This window comes from Diadema antillarum, unplaced genomic scaffold, assembly GCF_040938485.1.
Source record: "Diadema antillarum isolate AM-2024a unplaced genomic scaffold, OU_Dant_1.0 seq00000693_RagTag, whole genome shotgun sequence".
Taxonomy (NCBI): domain Eukaryota; kingdom Metazoa; phylum Echinodermata; class Echinoidea; order Diadematoida; family Diadematidae; genus Diadema; species Diadema antillarum.
In genome coordinates, this window is record NW_027271598.1 from 419,245 (window position 1) to 437,944 (window position 18,700).

General features: G+C 36.3%; 1 protein-coding gene across 1 annotated transcript; it reads left to right on the forward strand.

The window, feature by feature from the left end:
* Positions 1–272: 272 nt before the first annotated feature.
* Positions 273–14,057, forward strand: LOC139737428 (organic cation transporter protein-like). The gene is made up of 12 exons (XM_071648104.1): positions 273–425; positions 4,307–4,576; positions 5,977–6,080; positions 7,016–7,170; positions 7,973–8,141; positions 8,769–8,907; positions 9,940–10,031; positions 11,835–12,043; positions 12,609–12,717; positions 13,188–13,396; positions 13,578–13,646; positions 13,882–14,057. Exons 1-12 carry the CDS (start codon positions 273–275, stop codon positions 14,055–14,057), a joined length of 1,854 nt encoding a protein of 617 aa, XP_071504205.1.
* The last annotated feature ends 4,643 nt before the right edge of the window (positions 14,058–18,700 follow it).

An 18,700-nucleotide genomic window follows, 5' to 3' on the forward strand; every position in this document is an offset into this window, starting at 1 on the left:
GATGCCTGTTTATCCACCTGTTTTAGACTTTAACTGGTTTTCTTGTTTTATTTTGACTATAAAACTTCTCTTCGTGACATGACGGCAATCTACTCAGAAAGTTCAAAGAGTACCGGTAGGCGGTGGTGCCATGATAACCATCGTTAAGTTGCCTTACGAGCTGCCCAGACTTAAGAATTGCATCTTTTGTGGCAAAAAGGGACATTTTTCTGCAAAACCAACTACATGTTTTAAGCATTCTTTTTGAAAAGGAAGGAACCAGTGGCATCAAAATGAAGAGCTTCGACGATATCCTCAAGGAGATCGGAGAAATGGGGCCCTACCAATGGCGCATCTTCACTCTCCTCTGCACCGTCAGTTTCTTGAACTCCTGGTCGGCAGTGATAGCAGTGTTTCTGAACGCCCCGTTGGAGCACTGGTGTGCGGTAAGTCAAGAAATTTCAAACATGAAAGCTTGAAATATAAAGATTATGATTTGAAAAAAAAAAAGAATCATACTTAATGGTGAACCTCGACTTCTCGTATTTCTTTCGTGCTACCACTGCAACGACAACACCATTTGATATGATGTATTTATTCACCGTAAATTCATGCATAAAAAAAGAGTACAGTAAAAGTATGACAAGCATAATACAACATATGATCAACAGTGGATTAAAACACAAAATGCATCAAATATGGAACAGGGAAGAAATCAAGAATAATAGAAATAAGCAACGAATATGTACGGTAGGATAGCCCATTCAACTCAGTCTACGAAGACATGGCTGTTCTTCCATGGGGTCCTATATCAAATTGATATTGATATCAGGATAAAAACATTCAAACTGTAAAAATATTATGTATATCACTGACAAGAGAAAGGAAAAAAAAGTACATTGTATATTGACTGAGCTACAAAGAAAATAAACTTATACTATGGAGGGATTATAAAAAAATCTGGAACAAATGATATTAACTTACTAGAAAATGAAGCAGGACTACAAACAACTCTTAAGTTTGGAGGGAGATTGTTATAATGCACAGCACCCCTATAATAAAAAGTTCTTTACAGTATTCTGTCCTGGGTTTTGGCAATGCTAAGTTACCTGTTGACCTAAGTGAATAATTGAAATAACGTTAAGGGATTGTATAGTTTTGTTTGAGGACTAACTTCCGGTTTCTAACATCTTTGGTGAGATAATGAGAAACCTCTTATGACATATGAAAGAGCACGTAATTCCAAGAGTGATTCAACGTTTATTTGAATAAAATTGGTTTTGAAATGGCTGAGATATCCAACACAGAGCGATCCCAATAAAAGGAGGGACCCATCTCTTATTAGGATTGCTTTGTTATACCTTGTTTTTGGATGATTGTGTCAGCCATTCCAAAACCAATATTTTCATCCAATAAACTTTTAATTCCTCATATGATGTTATGCACTGCATTATTTCATAAGTTGTTTCTTGGCATCTCACGAAAAGTTAAAAGCGCAATTTTCATCTCTACCAATACTATACAATCCTTTTAAAGCCGGTTGTAAAATAGGACCTACGTAAAAATGCAATGAAAGTTTGATGAATATCAGGCAATCCATTCAAAGCATGTGATTTCTTTGCTTCGATGATTTTTTTTTTTTTGGGGGGGGGGGACGTTACGCCACCGTCGTTTTATCTGAAACTCTCTAAACCTTTCTTGAAGTCAGGGAGCAGCATTATCCAAAGTCAATCGAAGTAAATAGATAAATAAATAACTGATAAATCTACAGTAGTAAGGACAGCATAACGAGAAAGTACTTAACTTGATTCTTCCTGAAGGCAGAGATGGGGGAGGTGAGGATATTATCCTTAAGATCCCAGCCATTCGAGGGAATTATGATACCCAAAAATGTCACATGATATTTTGTAAAATTCTCACTATATCATCTTATTGCATTCCATCACAGGTCATCACGAATTTATACAGCCTTCTTATTGAGCGAAGACGGCATATTAATTTCATCAAACTAGAATTTGCGTATATTTCGAACGTATTATTTGATTCAAATAATTCAAATGAGCTAGAATATCTTGTGATATAACAGTTAGGAAGACAACAGTCACAGATATGAATAGAGTAAGGCAGGCAACATTTTATTTTCCATCCAAGATGGCTCTTATATTTTTTTTTTCGGAATTCTTCATATAATATTCTAGAATACGGTCTCAGTTTAAAAAAAAAAAAAAAAAAAACTATTTTTTTATAAATGCTTCATTCAGTATAATTAGGGTGTTTTCAGAAAAACTCCCAAGCACAACTGACTGACAAACCGAAAATAAAATCATTGAGCAATACCTTAGGAACTCCCTGTACCTTTAAATCGCACGTTTATTGAACCGAAGTTTATGACATTCAATAAAACACGAATACGCGTGTGCGCACGTTTCAGCGTGTTTTATAACGACATAGGCACGGTGATAGGTAATTAGATGATTTTAGAAGTATACCCGAGTTTTCTGTACTCATGGGTTACATAGATTTCGCATTTTCTTATTTAATTTGAATTTGTTTTCGCCTTTTCACATTTATTATCTTTAATTGAGACACGGTTACTGTTTGTATGTACTATGAAGTTAACTCAAATCTGTCACGTCGTAGTTGTTAGCGCGGGGGAGGGGGTGAGGGTGGCAACTAAAATGGATATCTGGGTGACATTTGATATTCGTGGCTAAAAAAAAAGAGATTTCTCTGGGTTAAGAAATAATATCACCAGTTGATACAAAGTTGATGCTTGAACGTTATACAAAGGGACCATGATGATTGAATCCACATCAAGTAATAAGTTGTTCTGCCGCAGAATACACATCGAAGTTCGTGTGTTTGTCACATAATTGCTTTAGGGTCCTAATGTTTAATTTTCAGAGTCTAATAGTCAGACTTGAACGACTGCGAAATGTATGGCAAATTCTTCGCTTTATATTTGAAAGAATATTTCAGTAAAGAGCATAATCTAAAAGAACAGACTTTAAGCTTTAAAGTGATATATAACTCAAATCCAATAGACTCTCCTAACCTATCTAAATATTGGAAAGAAAACACACACTCAGGAAAAGTGTGAACTGAGAAAAGAGGCTCTGAAGTGCAGTGTCTATTCAAAAAACAGGATGTAAACCACCAGAGTAACAACAATGAAGGGATTACCAAATTAAACTGAAATTGAGCATGCTTTATTAACACATTCTGTTCATAATTGATGCTAGCTTTCAAAGCAGCAGCATTATCCTTTCAAAGGTTATTAGGGTTGAAAGTGAAGAGTGTGTACAAGGTCCTTAAGAAATGACAAGGGGAATCTAAAAACACACCTAATCACACTATTTAACCAAGAAATGTTCAAGATAAACTGCTAAAAAAACACACTTTCCTGCCCGTTTTATGATCCCAAATTTTAGCATAATGTAGAAGACTTGCTCTTTCAGAAAATATGAAAAAGTCAATATCGGTTAGGTTAACCCATTTCACTTATTTTCAGTCCTCACACAAAATCAGTGTGTGCGACTTTTTGTTCCTTTTGTGGTGCACGGTCACATTTTGATTATGGATATCTCAACCATTTCATAACAGGTATTCATCAAATAAACCTCTTTTGAAATATAAAAGAGCGTATACAGTGCTGAGAGTAATTCAAAGTTTATCTGATATGAAACAAAGCGGTTCCAATAAAAGGAGAAACCAACCTTTTATTTGGAACACAACTAACAGTATGCTCCCCCTTTAACATTCTTACGCAATGTAAAATCTAATATCTCGCTATAATTTCGCAGTCATTGAATCAATTTTCAGCAATTTGCAAAATGAAAGGTGTCTAAATGATTCCACTGCATGATGTTTCAAACATAGAAACGCAAACAAATTCCTTCCGAAAAAGAAGAAGATAAGTCTTTCAATTGTTATACAGTATATTTGTCCCCGTCATATTCAAAATTTGCATCTACCTTTGATATAGCCTTCGCCGAAATTGGTAAATTTAGCAATTTGGATTTGGAACCATCTGTTCAAAAGACTATCTATCGTATTACAATGTTATAATATTTCTTCTTTTGACGAATAAACTACAAGGAAAAAAATTGGAGGCTTCTCGTATCGTCAAAAAAGGGGGGAAGCAAATTCTCCCCCCCCCCAAAAAAAAAATAAATAAATAAATAGATAAATGAAAGGCTATCTTTTTTCCTCCGTTTTGTCTTTCTTATCACACATCTGCGTTCTTCCAGAAAATGTTCTGCAAAATACACTTCGAGAGAAGATGTACGCTTCTTTGTAATCAAGTTTTGCCGATAATCTATTAAAGGTACCACACTGGGATGACTATGACTGCAGTGAAGTTGGTCTTACCGATGACGTCTGTGAAGCATCTAAGCGTAATGCCAGCATTCCGTCCAACGTCACCGCTGACGGCATCCTTGTGTACGAGCAATGCCACAAGTACAACGTGTCAGGGGTCGATTTCTGGCCCGGACTCTCTCCATCAAACTACAGCACAGGACTTGATGACGTCATCTCATGTGACGGAGGATGGATCTATGATACATCACAATACAAGTCGTCCATTGTTAGCGAGGTTGGTTATTCGTGTTCCCCCCCCCCCTTTTTTTTTGGGGGGGGGGGGGGAGGGCGAAATTATATCAATTCAGTTCTCTCATGAAAGATACTTTAAGATTTATTCGTTTAAGTCGTTTATTCAATTGAACAAGGACAGTAGAGTCGTTTTGATGCATCTACTTCTCTCATCTCATACAAACAGGCAACAAGGGCAAAAAATACGATGAAGGAGATGCACTGCAATGATAAAACATTGTTGTAGAGTCATGTCTCTTACGCAATTTTATATTTTGTTTCTTACTGTAGCATAACTGCTATGATAATGCTCAAGATCAATTTTAGAAGGATGTTGTTGTAACTTCATGATAATCGATTAAAGGTTTTGGTTTAATTTCATTTTTTTTTTAATAATCTTTCGCAGTTTACTATTACCTCGAGTGTCATTATTGTTGAGGATTCTTATTTTTTTTTAATTTTGCAGTTCAGTTTTTAAAAAGAATATAATATACACATTGAAAAGTAACCTATACAAGAACTTTTTTTAACAAAAAAGAGAACAGTACATTACATATCAAAGTGTGTGTTATTAAGTTCACCTAATGTTGCAGTAAGTAATATTAATAATTATACACATTAACGAATATCCTTTTTCACAATCTTTTCTAAAACACAAAACGTGGAGTAAATAAGATATCAATGTGTGAGTTAAATAATGCAGTAAGCTATGATAATATACATTGTGACCGTGCACCACAAAACAAACAAGAAGTCGCACCCCTTGATTTTACTTAAGGACTCGAAGCAGGTGAAACGGGTCAACTAAGTCAATCTTGAGTTTTTCATATTTTCTGAAAGAGCTATCTTTCTTGTGTAGAATGATCAGATATGTATAGAGGCCCCTTTTCATTTCTTGAAATCCTTTGTACACTCTTCACTTTCAAGTCTAATAACTTTTGAAAGGATAATGCTACTGTGTTCTAAGTTGGCAGTAATCATTAACAGAATGTGTTGATAAAACATGTTTAGTTTCAGCCTAATCTGATAATCCCTTCATTTTTGTTGCTCCGGTGGATTGACATCCTGTGTTTTGTCCCTTTCATGGCATAGATAGCGCGGGTTGGTGAAAGGTTAAGCGCTTGAATAGACCCTGTACTTCATAGCCTCTTTTCTCAGTTCACACTTTTCCAAAGTGTGAGTTTTCTTTCCATTATTTAGGTAGGTTAGGGGAGTCCATTTGAATTGAGTTATACATCATTTTAAAGCTGAGAGTCCGCTCTTTTAGAATCTGCCCCTAGCTAAAAATCCGTGTCTGGCGACTTTGTGTAGGTTTTGTGATGCAGGGTAACAATTAATCAAATATGTGTTTGACTCTTAGTTGTCAAATGGTGTTTCTCTCTTTCTCATTACTTCTCCTGTCAGTTTAACCTGGTGTGCGGGAAGGAAGACTTACCCGACGTAGCTCAATCAGTTTACTATGGCGGGTTTTTGGCCGGATCATTCATATTCGGATCGCTAGCTGACTTGTAAGTAATGCTTATTTCAATTCAATTCAATTCATTTATTTCCATACTTCTCATTTATGGACATTATAACAGAAATCAAACAAGTTCTTTCACCTTGTAAACAATGTGCAAAACACAAACAATATACATGGTGATAGCACAGTAATTATATGTAATGATAACTGGTCGAAATCGAAATCGAGATGGGGTTGATCGAAGAAAAGTGTGACGGGACCTACATGAAGGCAAGCTTGTTTTGCTGTAAGCCCCGAGTAATCAGTGTTTGTGAAAAAGAAACGGAGAACGGATAGAAGATAAGACCAGATGATGTAATGGTGCCAAATATTAAAAAAAAATACTAAAATGTGAACCATTACTGTGACCGAGCTATCATTGGTTGCAGGAGTACAACATAATTTGCCTAATCATAAAGCCTACTTTGGTATTATACACTATAAACTGTTGTTGCATTAAAACCATCGCCAGGATATGATCAGTAAGACACAAAAATTAACATGTACAGCTATTAACCCATTTGGTGCCTGCCGTCAAGCTCTGTATAGAAAGTTGGAGAGAGGAAGAGGCTTTCCACGAACTGTGTTCAACTGCACCATCTACTTTAAACTTTCAAAGAGACACCTGTGAACAAAGACTGCATTTCCCGTTAAAATGACTTGATAGACACGCTTCACTGCATGCATATTTTGTTTTTCATTTATTATCAATACACATGAAAATTTTTTATAATAATGTGATATGTATAATTATATCAATACTTGTACATATTTATGCACATATACACACCTTTTTAATCTGATTTTATGTATAAAGAGAGAGAGAGAGAGAGAGAGAGAGATGAGAAAACGAATTATTTGCAGCCATGTGTTGCTCATCATTATGGATCATTATGGGTCATAATAGGCAGCCTTATTTTATTCTTTTTTACATCCGGTTAGACTGGGACGACGGTGGACACTCATCGCGAGTTTAATCTTACAGCTAGCCTTCGGTGCTCTCACTACCATCTCTCCGTCTTGGGTAGTTTATTCCGTGCTTCGATTCTTCCAGGGAGTGGCGGCAATCGGTTCATACATCATTGCTTACGTCTTAGGTAAAAAAAACAAACAAACAAGCACACAAAATAACAGAAAAATCTCTAAACCCTCAATTTGTCCCAATATGATAAGACGTTCATATTCGAAACTTTAAAACATTCCGGATCAGAACTGACCCTGATATGGGTCCGTTGGGGTCACACACCGTTCCGGGTCAAAAATGACGCGGAATTCGGTCATGAAGACCCGAAACGGGGTCACCCTGACCAAATTCATGACTCTGGATGGGGTCTTATCTGACCCCATTCCTTGTCATTTCTGACCCAGAATGGTGTGTGACCCCAACGGACCCAGTTCCGGGACAGTTCTGGCCCGGATTTTTTTTTTTTTTTTTTTTATTAAAGGCAGCTGATATATTTTCTAATGATTATGTCAATAACCATTATAATCATTATAATCGCATAATCATAATAATCTTATAAGTGCCAAGATTTGTATGTCAGGCATGATTAATATAGTGATCTTGATCTCTCAAATGTTAACTTATTCGTCATTCATGAGTATAATCATGCACTTCTTATGAAAATATAATATCAGCGATAGACATTGCCGACTTCCTCCGATGGCCCATTCGGGTCACTGAAGTCTTTTAAAGCGGAACTTTTGGTGGATTGAAAAAGAAATGTAGCAATATCTATATGATTGTATGTCATCCATGCTCTGGAGCGTCTGTATTTTTATCATGTTACAATTCCTACATCAGTTTTCATATTGCTCTTTTTTACATACTTTGATTTTTCATAATTACGCGATGCTGGTAACAATGGTATACTTCCTCCTTTCTTTACCTTCTTACAGCAACTGAGTTCGTTGGCCCTCTAAAGCGGAACATAGTTGGAATTGCCTTTGCTATCCCGTATGCCCTAGGATACATACTACTTGCCCTAATTGCCTTCTTTTTTCGCGATTGGAAAACACTTCAACTGGTATCATCAGCCCCAATCACCTTATCCATCATAGCAATATTGTAAGAATGCCGTGTTGTCATCAAATTTGTTGTAGTTCCAACTTGAATACCCACTCTTTTTCACTCACGGTCTCTTTAGTGTGTGACAATCTGAAGCACTCATTACCAAAACTTTGATAATCAATGTGAGTGATTCGATTATCGTTTTCAAGAAATATCCACTCTGTTAATTGCCAGCAGTATAGTACCTCGATACATCTTTTATATCCAGACCCGTGGTCTGTTTCCATTTTCATTTCATCACTTTTCATCCAGTCTCTTTTAAGAAACGACAGAAAAATTTCCATTGTAATTTCACGGAGATAGACCCTGATTTCGATACTGACGTGAATCCTTCCGACGATTTTATCAAAATGTTCTAATGAGTCCACTCAAGCTAAGTCCTTTTGAAGTTAAGACAGTCAGCTGTAGTGATAAATGCAAACAAAAACAAGTAGGGACCATACTCCTGAACGCAGTTTATTGTGTCAGTGTAATACCTTTCGATTACAATATCTATTTTCTATGACATGAATAAGCTTTACATGTTGTCTCAGCAGAATAGCTAATATCACCTATTTCCTGCTAATTTCAAAACTTTCAAATATAAAATAATAAATTATATGCATCTACATAATGAATCTACAGCTTTGTTCCTGAGTCTGTGCGCTGGCTCATGTCTCAGAAAAAGTACGAAGATGCGGAAAAGATTCTGTCAAAGGTTGCTGAAGTGAACCACAAGTCAATTTCAAGACCCATCTTCAGTCAAGAATTTATCAAGGAATCGGTAAGTTAGAGATCGTAGTTATTTTCAATGACATCAACATTAGTACTCGTGTTCTAGCATCATGTTTTACCAAAAGAGTGATAGCTGTGTTGGATGGCTAATTCATAACCCCAACACGCGAGATGTAGTTAGCCAGTGGGCCATGTAAATGTAGCTTTTTTATAACGCCCCCCCCCCCCCCAAAAAAAAAAAAAAAAAAAAAAGAAGAAGAAGAAAAAAAAAAATAAAAAAAAATCATGGTCTCAGCTGTAGTCTTTTTAATCCTTGCTTCCCTCTCTGTACTGCTTTTTTCACCATGACACTATAATTACCACACATACTGCCAGATAGGGAATATACCCATTTGTGCACATGCGTCGAAAGGGACAGCATTCTGGTTAAAAAAAAAATGAATAAATACCTAAATGAATAAATAAAACATAAGATAAAGTTTCGTCCCGGGATATGAACACTAACCTTGTCAGGATTTGGACTCGAGTACTTCGTATTGAAATCAGGAAACATCTCCTCAGTATCATAGTGCCAAAATAATCATGCCTATCCATTGCATATAATGTATAATCATACACATAATGCACTGTCACTCCTCCTTGGAAAGTACGTTCACCTGCATCAGCCATCTCTTGAACAAACATGATTGTTCGAATTACTTGACTTTAAACCTCAAACACGTATCTATTGTAACAGCTTCATAGAGAGGAGCATTACAGAAAGAAAAAAAAAATCTTCCTCAGGATCGGAAGACCGTGTTACAGAATCCAGTACCATTCTTATCAATCTGTGATGGACTTATAACATCTAAGATAATGAACGCATTATATATCTCTTGCACAGACAACTATTTTTCTATGTGTAAACATTACTACTGTAGATTTTTCGATACCAAAGTTGAGTCTTATGAGAATACTGTTATATAAAGAAGAAGAAGAAAACAAGAAAAAGTTGGGCTATCGAGTAAAAATTACCAGCACCTTCTGTTAAACTTTGTTGTTCATCCTTTATACGTATGTTAATTTTTTTTTTCTTGAGTAGGAGGCTTCCCCAAAGGAGAGACGTAAGACCGGTGTCGACATATTTCGAACACCGAGAATGCGCATCCGATCACTTAACATAATTTTCAACTGGTGAGTTTAGAATAGGTTGCTGTTAAATGAGAATATTACTCTCCCAGATATTTTTTCCTGTTTTGTTCAGTAAAGTATGTTGTTAAAAAATAACTGTTCTTTTTTTTTTTTTCCTCGCTGTGGGGGAAAAGGAAATAAAGTCGCCGGAACTTAATATTCTTCTAGTTTTATTTTTATTTCAGATAATGAAAATAACATAATTTCCAACAGTTCATGTAACTAGAATATAAATGTGCGCTCCTAAAAATCACTCCTTGCTGATATGATACAACCATGTTCAGGTAAGATTTGTGGAGATAGAAAACAAAATGCAAAGTGATTCTGATGTTATTTGTACTGTCCTGCAGAAAGCACGTAGAAATATAAATGTTTTCATGAAGTCGAATTTGTCAGGATTACGCATTATTCCGATGAAACTGGATTGTCACTACAAATGTGACAACTGTTGCAGCTGTCGGTTTCATTGATTGGTGGGAATACTTTATCAGTTTTGTAGGCTCTGCGTATAAACATGTCATAAAACATCATAACTACCACATCGATTTCACTTTATAATGATTTATTCAGTCCCAATCTCATGACATCACTGATTCATTTCATTTCATTTATTTTTAAATTTAAAGCAACAACCATTACAGGTCAAGTCATGACTGTAATAGTATTCTATGTGGGGAACAAGAAAAAAGAAGCTATTTGACTTCAATAATTTGAAAATTACTCAAGAAGCCTAATTGTGATATCATTAGCTAATCGTCATGCTGTATTATCTTAGCTCTCCATATTTTGTATGATATGCTTTATTTCAAGACGTGTGCTGTTTGGGGGCCATGCAATGATTTAGGAGCAAAAGAAATACAATATTACGAAGTGCTTTGTAAATGAATAGCACAGCTGCATGGGGGCGATTATTTTGGTTTCTTAATAGGGGGTTTGTCTGCAATTAATTATTAATCTGAACTATTTTTTGTTTCCTTTTTGTTTTTGTTTTTGCTTATGGTATTTGCTTTAATCTTTTTTTCCATTCCTTAATTCCACATATTTCTCTTCATTTGCGTAAATGTTGTGATTAAACATTACTCCCGTTCTAATATCACGATTATTCATATATAGGGAAGGGACTTACTCACAAAACGTAAATATTACAAAGATTATATGTAAACTAATTTTCATACATTCTTGCCAGCCGGGCCCGGGCAACGATTTCATTAACAATTTCTCTTTTTAAAGATTTTTGTTTATCTTTGGTGGTCTGCATATTAAGCCTATGCCGATTTTGGAATTCAGCATGGAACGAGCTAAAAGCGTTTGGAAGAATTAACCCCCCCCCCCCCCCCAAAAAAAAAAAAAAAAAAAAAAAGGATCTTTGGACAGGTTTGCTTCAATTTATCAACTACTCTGACATATGTATAATGGCGTTTACAGCGTATAAAAATTTTCTGGACTGTAACATTACTTTTGAAGAGAATAAATGTTGATATGCAATTGCACTTATGATAATAAGACTACTCGACGGGACCAAACATTCTGTCTCGTTTGCTTATATTCGATGAAGGAATGATTCTTTGACGAAATAAAAAAGAACATTCCTAGATGTGTCAAATACACGAGTTGGAATCTCTGCACCGAGAATGAAAAAGAAGTTGATTTACCATTGTAAACTCAGTAAAGCATCATGATTTATCCTATACCTCAATAACACGCCATGGAGTGAAAATCGTTGTATCTGCCATTTCGAATTACATGAAAGGACTTTGCACTAAATAGCGTTAACTAAACACATTAAATCATCTGCCTTTTATCCAGGATGGTTAATGCCATGGTTTACCACGGACTATCGCTAAACAGCTCAAACCTCGGCGTCAACGATTACATAGCCTTTGCTATATCTGGAGGCGTCGAGATTCCCGCTTACCTAATTTCCATTTTCGCCATTGAGATCATTGGCCGACGACTTAGCCTGTGTTCCTGTCTACTGCTAGGGGGCGTGGCTTGCTTATGTACTACGTTCATACGTAAGTGCAGGCTCCCGTATTTAAACCTAGCCACACATTAAACTTTAATGAAATAAAATCAGCTCTTTATTACGTCGTACAGCCTGATTATTTGTGTACATTTCCCACACCAGCATTTTCTCTCCTCAGTAGGCCTACAACGGTGAATGCGGGCACGTGGTGTCTCTCATATAAAACAGTCAATTTGTTTGTTTGTTTGTTTGTTCACATACACACACACACACAAAAGATATAAAACTGCGATCGGCTATATTCTTACAACATTTTACGATTTTTTTTATTGTTACTATTTTTTGCCAATTTTCGTTGTTTGGGGTTCGGTTCTGTTATTCTTAATAGGTGAAAGTGAATTTGTTGTTGCGACCGTTTGGAGTGTGTGACGATAAAAAGTAAAATAAACTATACGATGAAAATGCACAAGTCGCAGTAATATTACAGCTCCCTAGATGATAACCGTGCATTATTTCGATTTCAATTTAAAGCAGTGTTTTACAGTAACGAAGAAGAATTTCCACAATTCTCGTCTCAACGTCATCATTTGGTTTAATTTTCGTCACATGTGCAGCACCTGGTGCCATTCTTACTACTGTTGCGATGATAGGCAAGTTTGGAATCTCGGCCTCCTTTACCATCCTGTACCTTTACACATGTGAGCTGTATCCAACTGAGATAAGGTGAGACTTAAAGCTCCTATTTTGAACTATCTGATCTGAGATAGCCGCCATTCAATAGCTGTGGTGCAGCACCAGCCTGAGCATCCACACGTATGGCGGATGCATAATGTTGACAGTGACTGGCTCCCGCCCGACGCAATATTCATCATGTACTAATAGTGTCATAATTAAGCCCAAAAACGTAATATGCGTTATGTTTTGTGTACATTGTAGGTATGGAGACACAATTTGAATTATAAATCTGCAGCCATTTTTGTAAGATTCACATTCACATTATGTCGTTTGAGATTAAGCCGAAATTGAATTAACATGTAGATATCTAAAACTTATTCAATGTCAATTTAAGTTTAGCTTTATAGTTAAATGTATTTTAAATTTTCAGTTTGATCAATTTCGTGTTTGTTTGGGGGTTTTTTGGTCTTTTTGTTTTCATTTCCTTTTTCTTTTTACTTTTTGTTGTGTTTTATTAGGAGTGCAGCTCTAGGAACCTGCTCGATGTTCTCTCGTGTGGCAAGCATCGTCGCTCCTCTCATTTTGACACTGGATAAATTCTGGACTCCACTGCCCTTGGTCGTCTTTGGCAGTGTAACTGTCATAGCGGGACTGCTATCCCTGGCCTTCCCTGAAACCCGCGGCAAGAAACTTCCAGAGACCATAGAAGAAGGGGAGAACTTTGGATGGTACGTCGCTCTCGCATTAACATAGGTTGCATTCGGAAACAAATCATTTTCGAGTTCAAATTGATATCGTACTTGAACCCTCTACTCGTCAACCCCACCAACCCCCCCCCCCCCAACAAAATAATCCTGATGAGAGTCATCATCATCATCATAATCATAATAATCATGATAATGATAACAATAATAATAATAATGATAATAATAACAATAATAACAATGATGACTATTTCAACAATTGCAATAATATTAGTAATGATGATAATGATGATAATAACAATAATTGTAATGATAATACAATAAGGCAGTGGTTGTATCATCATACAGGGTGTTTCCCTGCCATACCCAGAAATAGCTATACCTGTCCCGAGAGGATTAAGAAATGTATATCATATATAATATATATCATCCCAAATGCATAAATAAAATGACCCACTCATTAATTCTCCTTGTTCTACCTAATTCAGCAACACCCACAATGGGTCAGAGAAGAGAAGAGAGAAGACTGGGCCTCCAAAGGACGAAACCACACCTGAGACCGGCCATCACGGAGGAGTTGTGGGCATGGAACGAGGGGCAGTCAACGTTGGTTTCGATGACAAGGAGGATGATATCGGGTTGGACGAATGTACTGACGGTGGGAAGGAATCTACGCGCCTCTAGACAGAGTATAGGATTACGAGTCTGGCAGCGGACGGAGAACTTATTCTCCTAAGCAAGGGTCCCACTTAGCCCGGTTGGGGTCTCGAGTTGTGCCGAACTGCGCAAGCTTGAACTCGCGAGAACTCGCGAGAACTCGAGTGAAATTTGTCAATTTTAATGAGCTGCGCATGAGTCATCTGCGAGGCAACATCTAATTTCCTACGATAGATGTATGAGTGATCCGAGCGTGATACGAGTCATACCGATCTCGGTGTGAGTTGTGATGACCTGTGTACGACTTAAACCGAGCTTTCATCGATTGCAATATAAAGAGCTAGTTACGATCCCGTTACGAGCCCGTTATGAGTTCACGCAGTCTCTAATGTTCGGTTTGCTTGGACTCCAGAGGGGTCTTTCCTCCCATGTTCTTCTATTGGGACCTGGGGCCTGTTTCTTAAAACTTGTCATCAGTGACAAGTTGTCATAGATATGACAAGCTACTGAAATCCATGCAGCTGAATGGTTGAGAGCAAATTTGTCATAGAAATGTGGCAGTTGTCACTGATGACAAGTTTTATGAAATGGGCCCCTGGACCCCATTTCATAAAACAAGTTTATACGATAGTAAGTCTTGTTGGAATGACAATCGTCATGGAAACGGGAAGAATCCAGTTTCCTGATTGACTGCTGCTATTGGAAGTTGCCATTCCAGCAAGAGTTGCTATATCCCAACATCTTCTACTCTCTAAAAAATATGGAGTGAAAATATACACTCTTGAAGGAGTGAATACAAAAAAGAGAGACGGAGTGAAATTGGAGTGAATTTTGAGTGAAAATATTCATTTTTACTCGTTTTGGAGTGACCTCAGGCATCACTCGAATATTTTGGAGTGATCTCTGAGGTCACTCTAAAATGAAAATGAAAATTTTCACTCAAAATTTACTCCAATTTCACTCTAAATTCACTCGATTTTTTTTTAGAGAGTACGAAATGGGGCTCTGGTCCTTTGGGTCTAATTGTTCAGAGGCTTGGTCTTCTGACTGCCTCTGTAGCCCATCACGGATGATCTCTTCTCTTTCTACTGTCTCTTCCTGCTCTTCTACTTCTTCTTCTTCCATTGCTTGATTGATCTCCGTTTCCTTCTCAGGTTTTTTTCTTGGATTTCTTGAGCCGAGGCATGTTTTTTTTTTTGTCTTAATTGTTACGTAGTTCTAGAATTGTAATGGCAATGGCCATTTTTGTGCACGTGCACTTGCGTGTAGGGTTGAATGAATGTCTCTTGTCATGAAAACGCTGGGAACATTTGAATAATTTCATATTGATTGGTCAGTGCAATGCACTCACAATAAGCGAATACATCACTCGTTGTCAAGTCGCAGAGCTTGATCTAAACTCACGCTTATCTCGAGGGCAACTCTCCTTCCACATAGTAGTAGGGTCGTAGTGCTCGTATCGCACTTTTCAAAACTCGAGCAGAACTCGCGTATATACTGGAAGGTAGCGAGTTACGAAGAGTTCATCGCGAGCTTCGTCCGAGTATTGAGAGTTTGTTTAGAGTAGTACGAGTATATTACGAATTTAAAAAAAGTTCAGCACGAGTTACTTCGAGTTATGAAACAATTTTGAACATGTTCAAAAATCGTTGAACCACTCGCGAGTTCACGGGGAGTTTTGCACATTCACTACGAGTTTCGCGAGTTGTCGCGAGTTATAACGAGTTACATGAAGAGCTTTACCCGAGTTATCGCGAGTGCCCCTTTGAGGCAACTCGCCACAACTCGCCAAAGCTCGGCACTGTAACTCGGCTAAGTGGGAGGGAATTTGTTTTCTATCGCGTGGACGCACCAAATAACTACTTTGGTCCTATTTGTAGTATTTCTGCCTGCATTACATCCTGAAGCAACGTTTATTTGCCAGCCCGATAGTGTTTCGAGTATGTTAAAAAAAAAATGGCATTCAGTTATTATAGGCCTACTGAGTGTTCGAAATTGTTTAAAAAATAGAAATATCGCTATGGAACTACAGTGCATTCCCGTTTATTTGATATCACGGTTATAACAATTTCCGGTTACAAGGAAATAAAAATCTGAGTCGCAAAATTATCGGCTTTTTGATTTTTCTTATTGTTAATTTATTCGGTTATAAAGAAAATTCGATATAACAAAAGAAAATTGCTGGTCCCGAGACTTCGTTATTCCGGAAGTCTACAGTGTAGGGATATTCCTCCGCCATGCTTAAAAACGTAGTATAAGCACGTCATAAACATATAAGAGAAGTGTACTTGCATGCTCTCCATAATATTATATCCAATTAATATTGTTTGTTGAAGTTTTTTTGCTGAAGTTTCGTCCAAATTAGAATATACGAATACAATTTATTGTACTTACAAATTGCGTGGACGGTACGCTTGTGAAATATCCTGCTGAATGTGCCGACGATGCGTTTTAAAAGTAAACACTGAGAAATAGCGATAATGACATTAATTTTATGGTAAATACGAGTATCTAATTATTCAGCTAAATGATCAAAGTCACAAAACTTACACATACTCCCACAGACTATACCCAAAATGAGATGAAAATCTTTATAAATGCTGAAAATTAGTGCACGAACGTAGTAACATCGACTAGTATTCAGGTTTGGTAACCCTTTTGTCAGTATGAGAAACCTCGTATGAAATACGATAGAGCATGTAATTTTAAAAGTGATTTAACGTTTATTTGATGAAAAATTCGTTTTGAAATGGTTGAGATCGCAAACTCAGCAATCCTAATGAAAGGTGGCATTCACTTTTTTATCAGGATCGATTTCTTTTATTTCATTTTCAAATATCCCGGCCATTCAAAGCCAATTTTAATTTATTTTCAATGGTATGCTCTGTACTATTTCAACAGTGGAATATGAATTGTGAAGTGTTTTTCCCTTTTAAAAAAAGATAACAAATACAGCTATTTCTACTCCAGTCGTGCCAATGTGCATTTCCATCAATGTATGTTGCTAAAATCTTGATTGTGAGTTAACTGTAAAGTATACACATTAATTTTAGATAAGTATAAGGTTATAAGCATGTACGCACACAATTCTAACGCGAATGGAATACGTGACGATTCTCTTTTTTTTCTGTTGTCTTGTCTCTTGTTTGTTACAGTTCTATTTCCGTTTTTGTTTTTGTCTTTGTAGTGTGTGTGTGTTTTGGTTGTTGCTGTTTTGTCACGTATGCCGCGGAATGCGTATAGAATTGACAGTCCAAAATCACGTGTTTTTTTTATGACAAGGACATAACAATGGTTTGTTAAATTTATATCGATATATTGATTATATACTGTTGATAATAATTGTATACATGTATACACTGTTCGTATTTTTGTTTGAATTGAAAAAAAAGTAATGAAACGAAATAATCTTACAGGCAACAGACGTCCGAATCTTTAAGTAGAACACGTTTCCTCCTGTTATATTTTCTTCATTATATATATATATATATATATATTTATATATATATATATATATATTCCGAACATGTTGTCGTAAAAAAAAACTTGGGAAAAAATGATGTTATTGAGCTTAAAAAAGGTGTTTAGTTTCCATAGGCTTTTGGTTGTTGGGTTTTTTTTTTACTTGTTTATTTGTTTTGTTTGTTTTTAATGGAAACTCATTTACTGCTTCCCTTTATACACTGACCAATGAAATTTGATGTAAAGTGTAGAAAACAAAAAAGTATTAATTTGGCTTTCAGTTCCTCTTAACCATGAACTGAAAGTTGTTTGCCTGTGACATTAAAACTCCAAGTCAGTACACTTCTTAAGGCATGTCCTCCTTTCTTGACTTAATAGTCTGACTACAAACGTTCTCGATACATCATGACAACTGTCAAAAATAAAACGACAAAATAGAAGTACCCTTTATTACAGATAAATAGAATCTAAATATAGGTATTTTGCTTTCATATAAAAAACGATTGTCTCAATAGATCATACTTTCTACCCGCTACATATTGCAAGTTCACGAAATATGGATCTGCAGCGTAAATGTATACAGACTGTACTTCAAGTGCAAACCTCTTCATAACAAAAACCCTACATTGTTCTAGTTCACAAATCATATTCTTTGTCATAGCAATACATAACATCAATATACATGTCCAAGGAATTCTGTCCCAAACTGAGTTAGAATGCTATTCGTTTTCAGGAGACTGTAACTTATCTAAATAAGATTCCAATCTATAAAGATACATCATACATTAATTCTTCTATTTGTCATTCATTTTGAGACTTTCGATTTCCTGTCCTGTCTTTTCATTATATACATCTTATTAACACTATAGTTAAACTAGTGAACGACTTATCCACTTGTTTCAGTATGGTGAATTGGTTATATCAACAGCAGCTTAACTAGTCTGAATTTTTTAATGGCTAACATAAAGCAGTGTGCCCATTTTTTTTTTTTTTTAATATGTAAAACCACTTAGTAAATCTGCCGTGTGATACACACCGACCTGAGCGTCTAGACATGGAGCATCATGCTGGCAACATACATATTGCACCAGTATTATCAATTCTATTCTGGGCCGACTCCGCGCTTGAGATGAGCAAGAAAATTCTTTTTTTTTTTTATCTTTGTTTCTTTCTTTCTTTCTTTCTTTCAGCTGCAAGTACACCAGCAG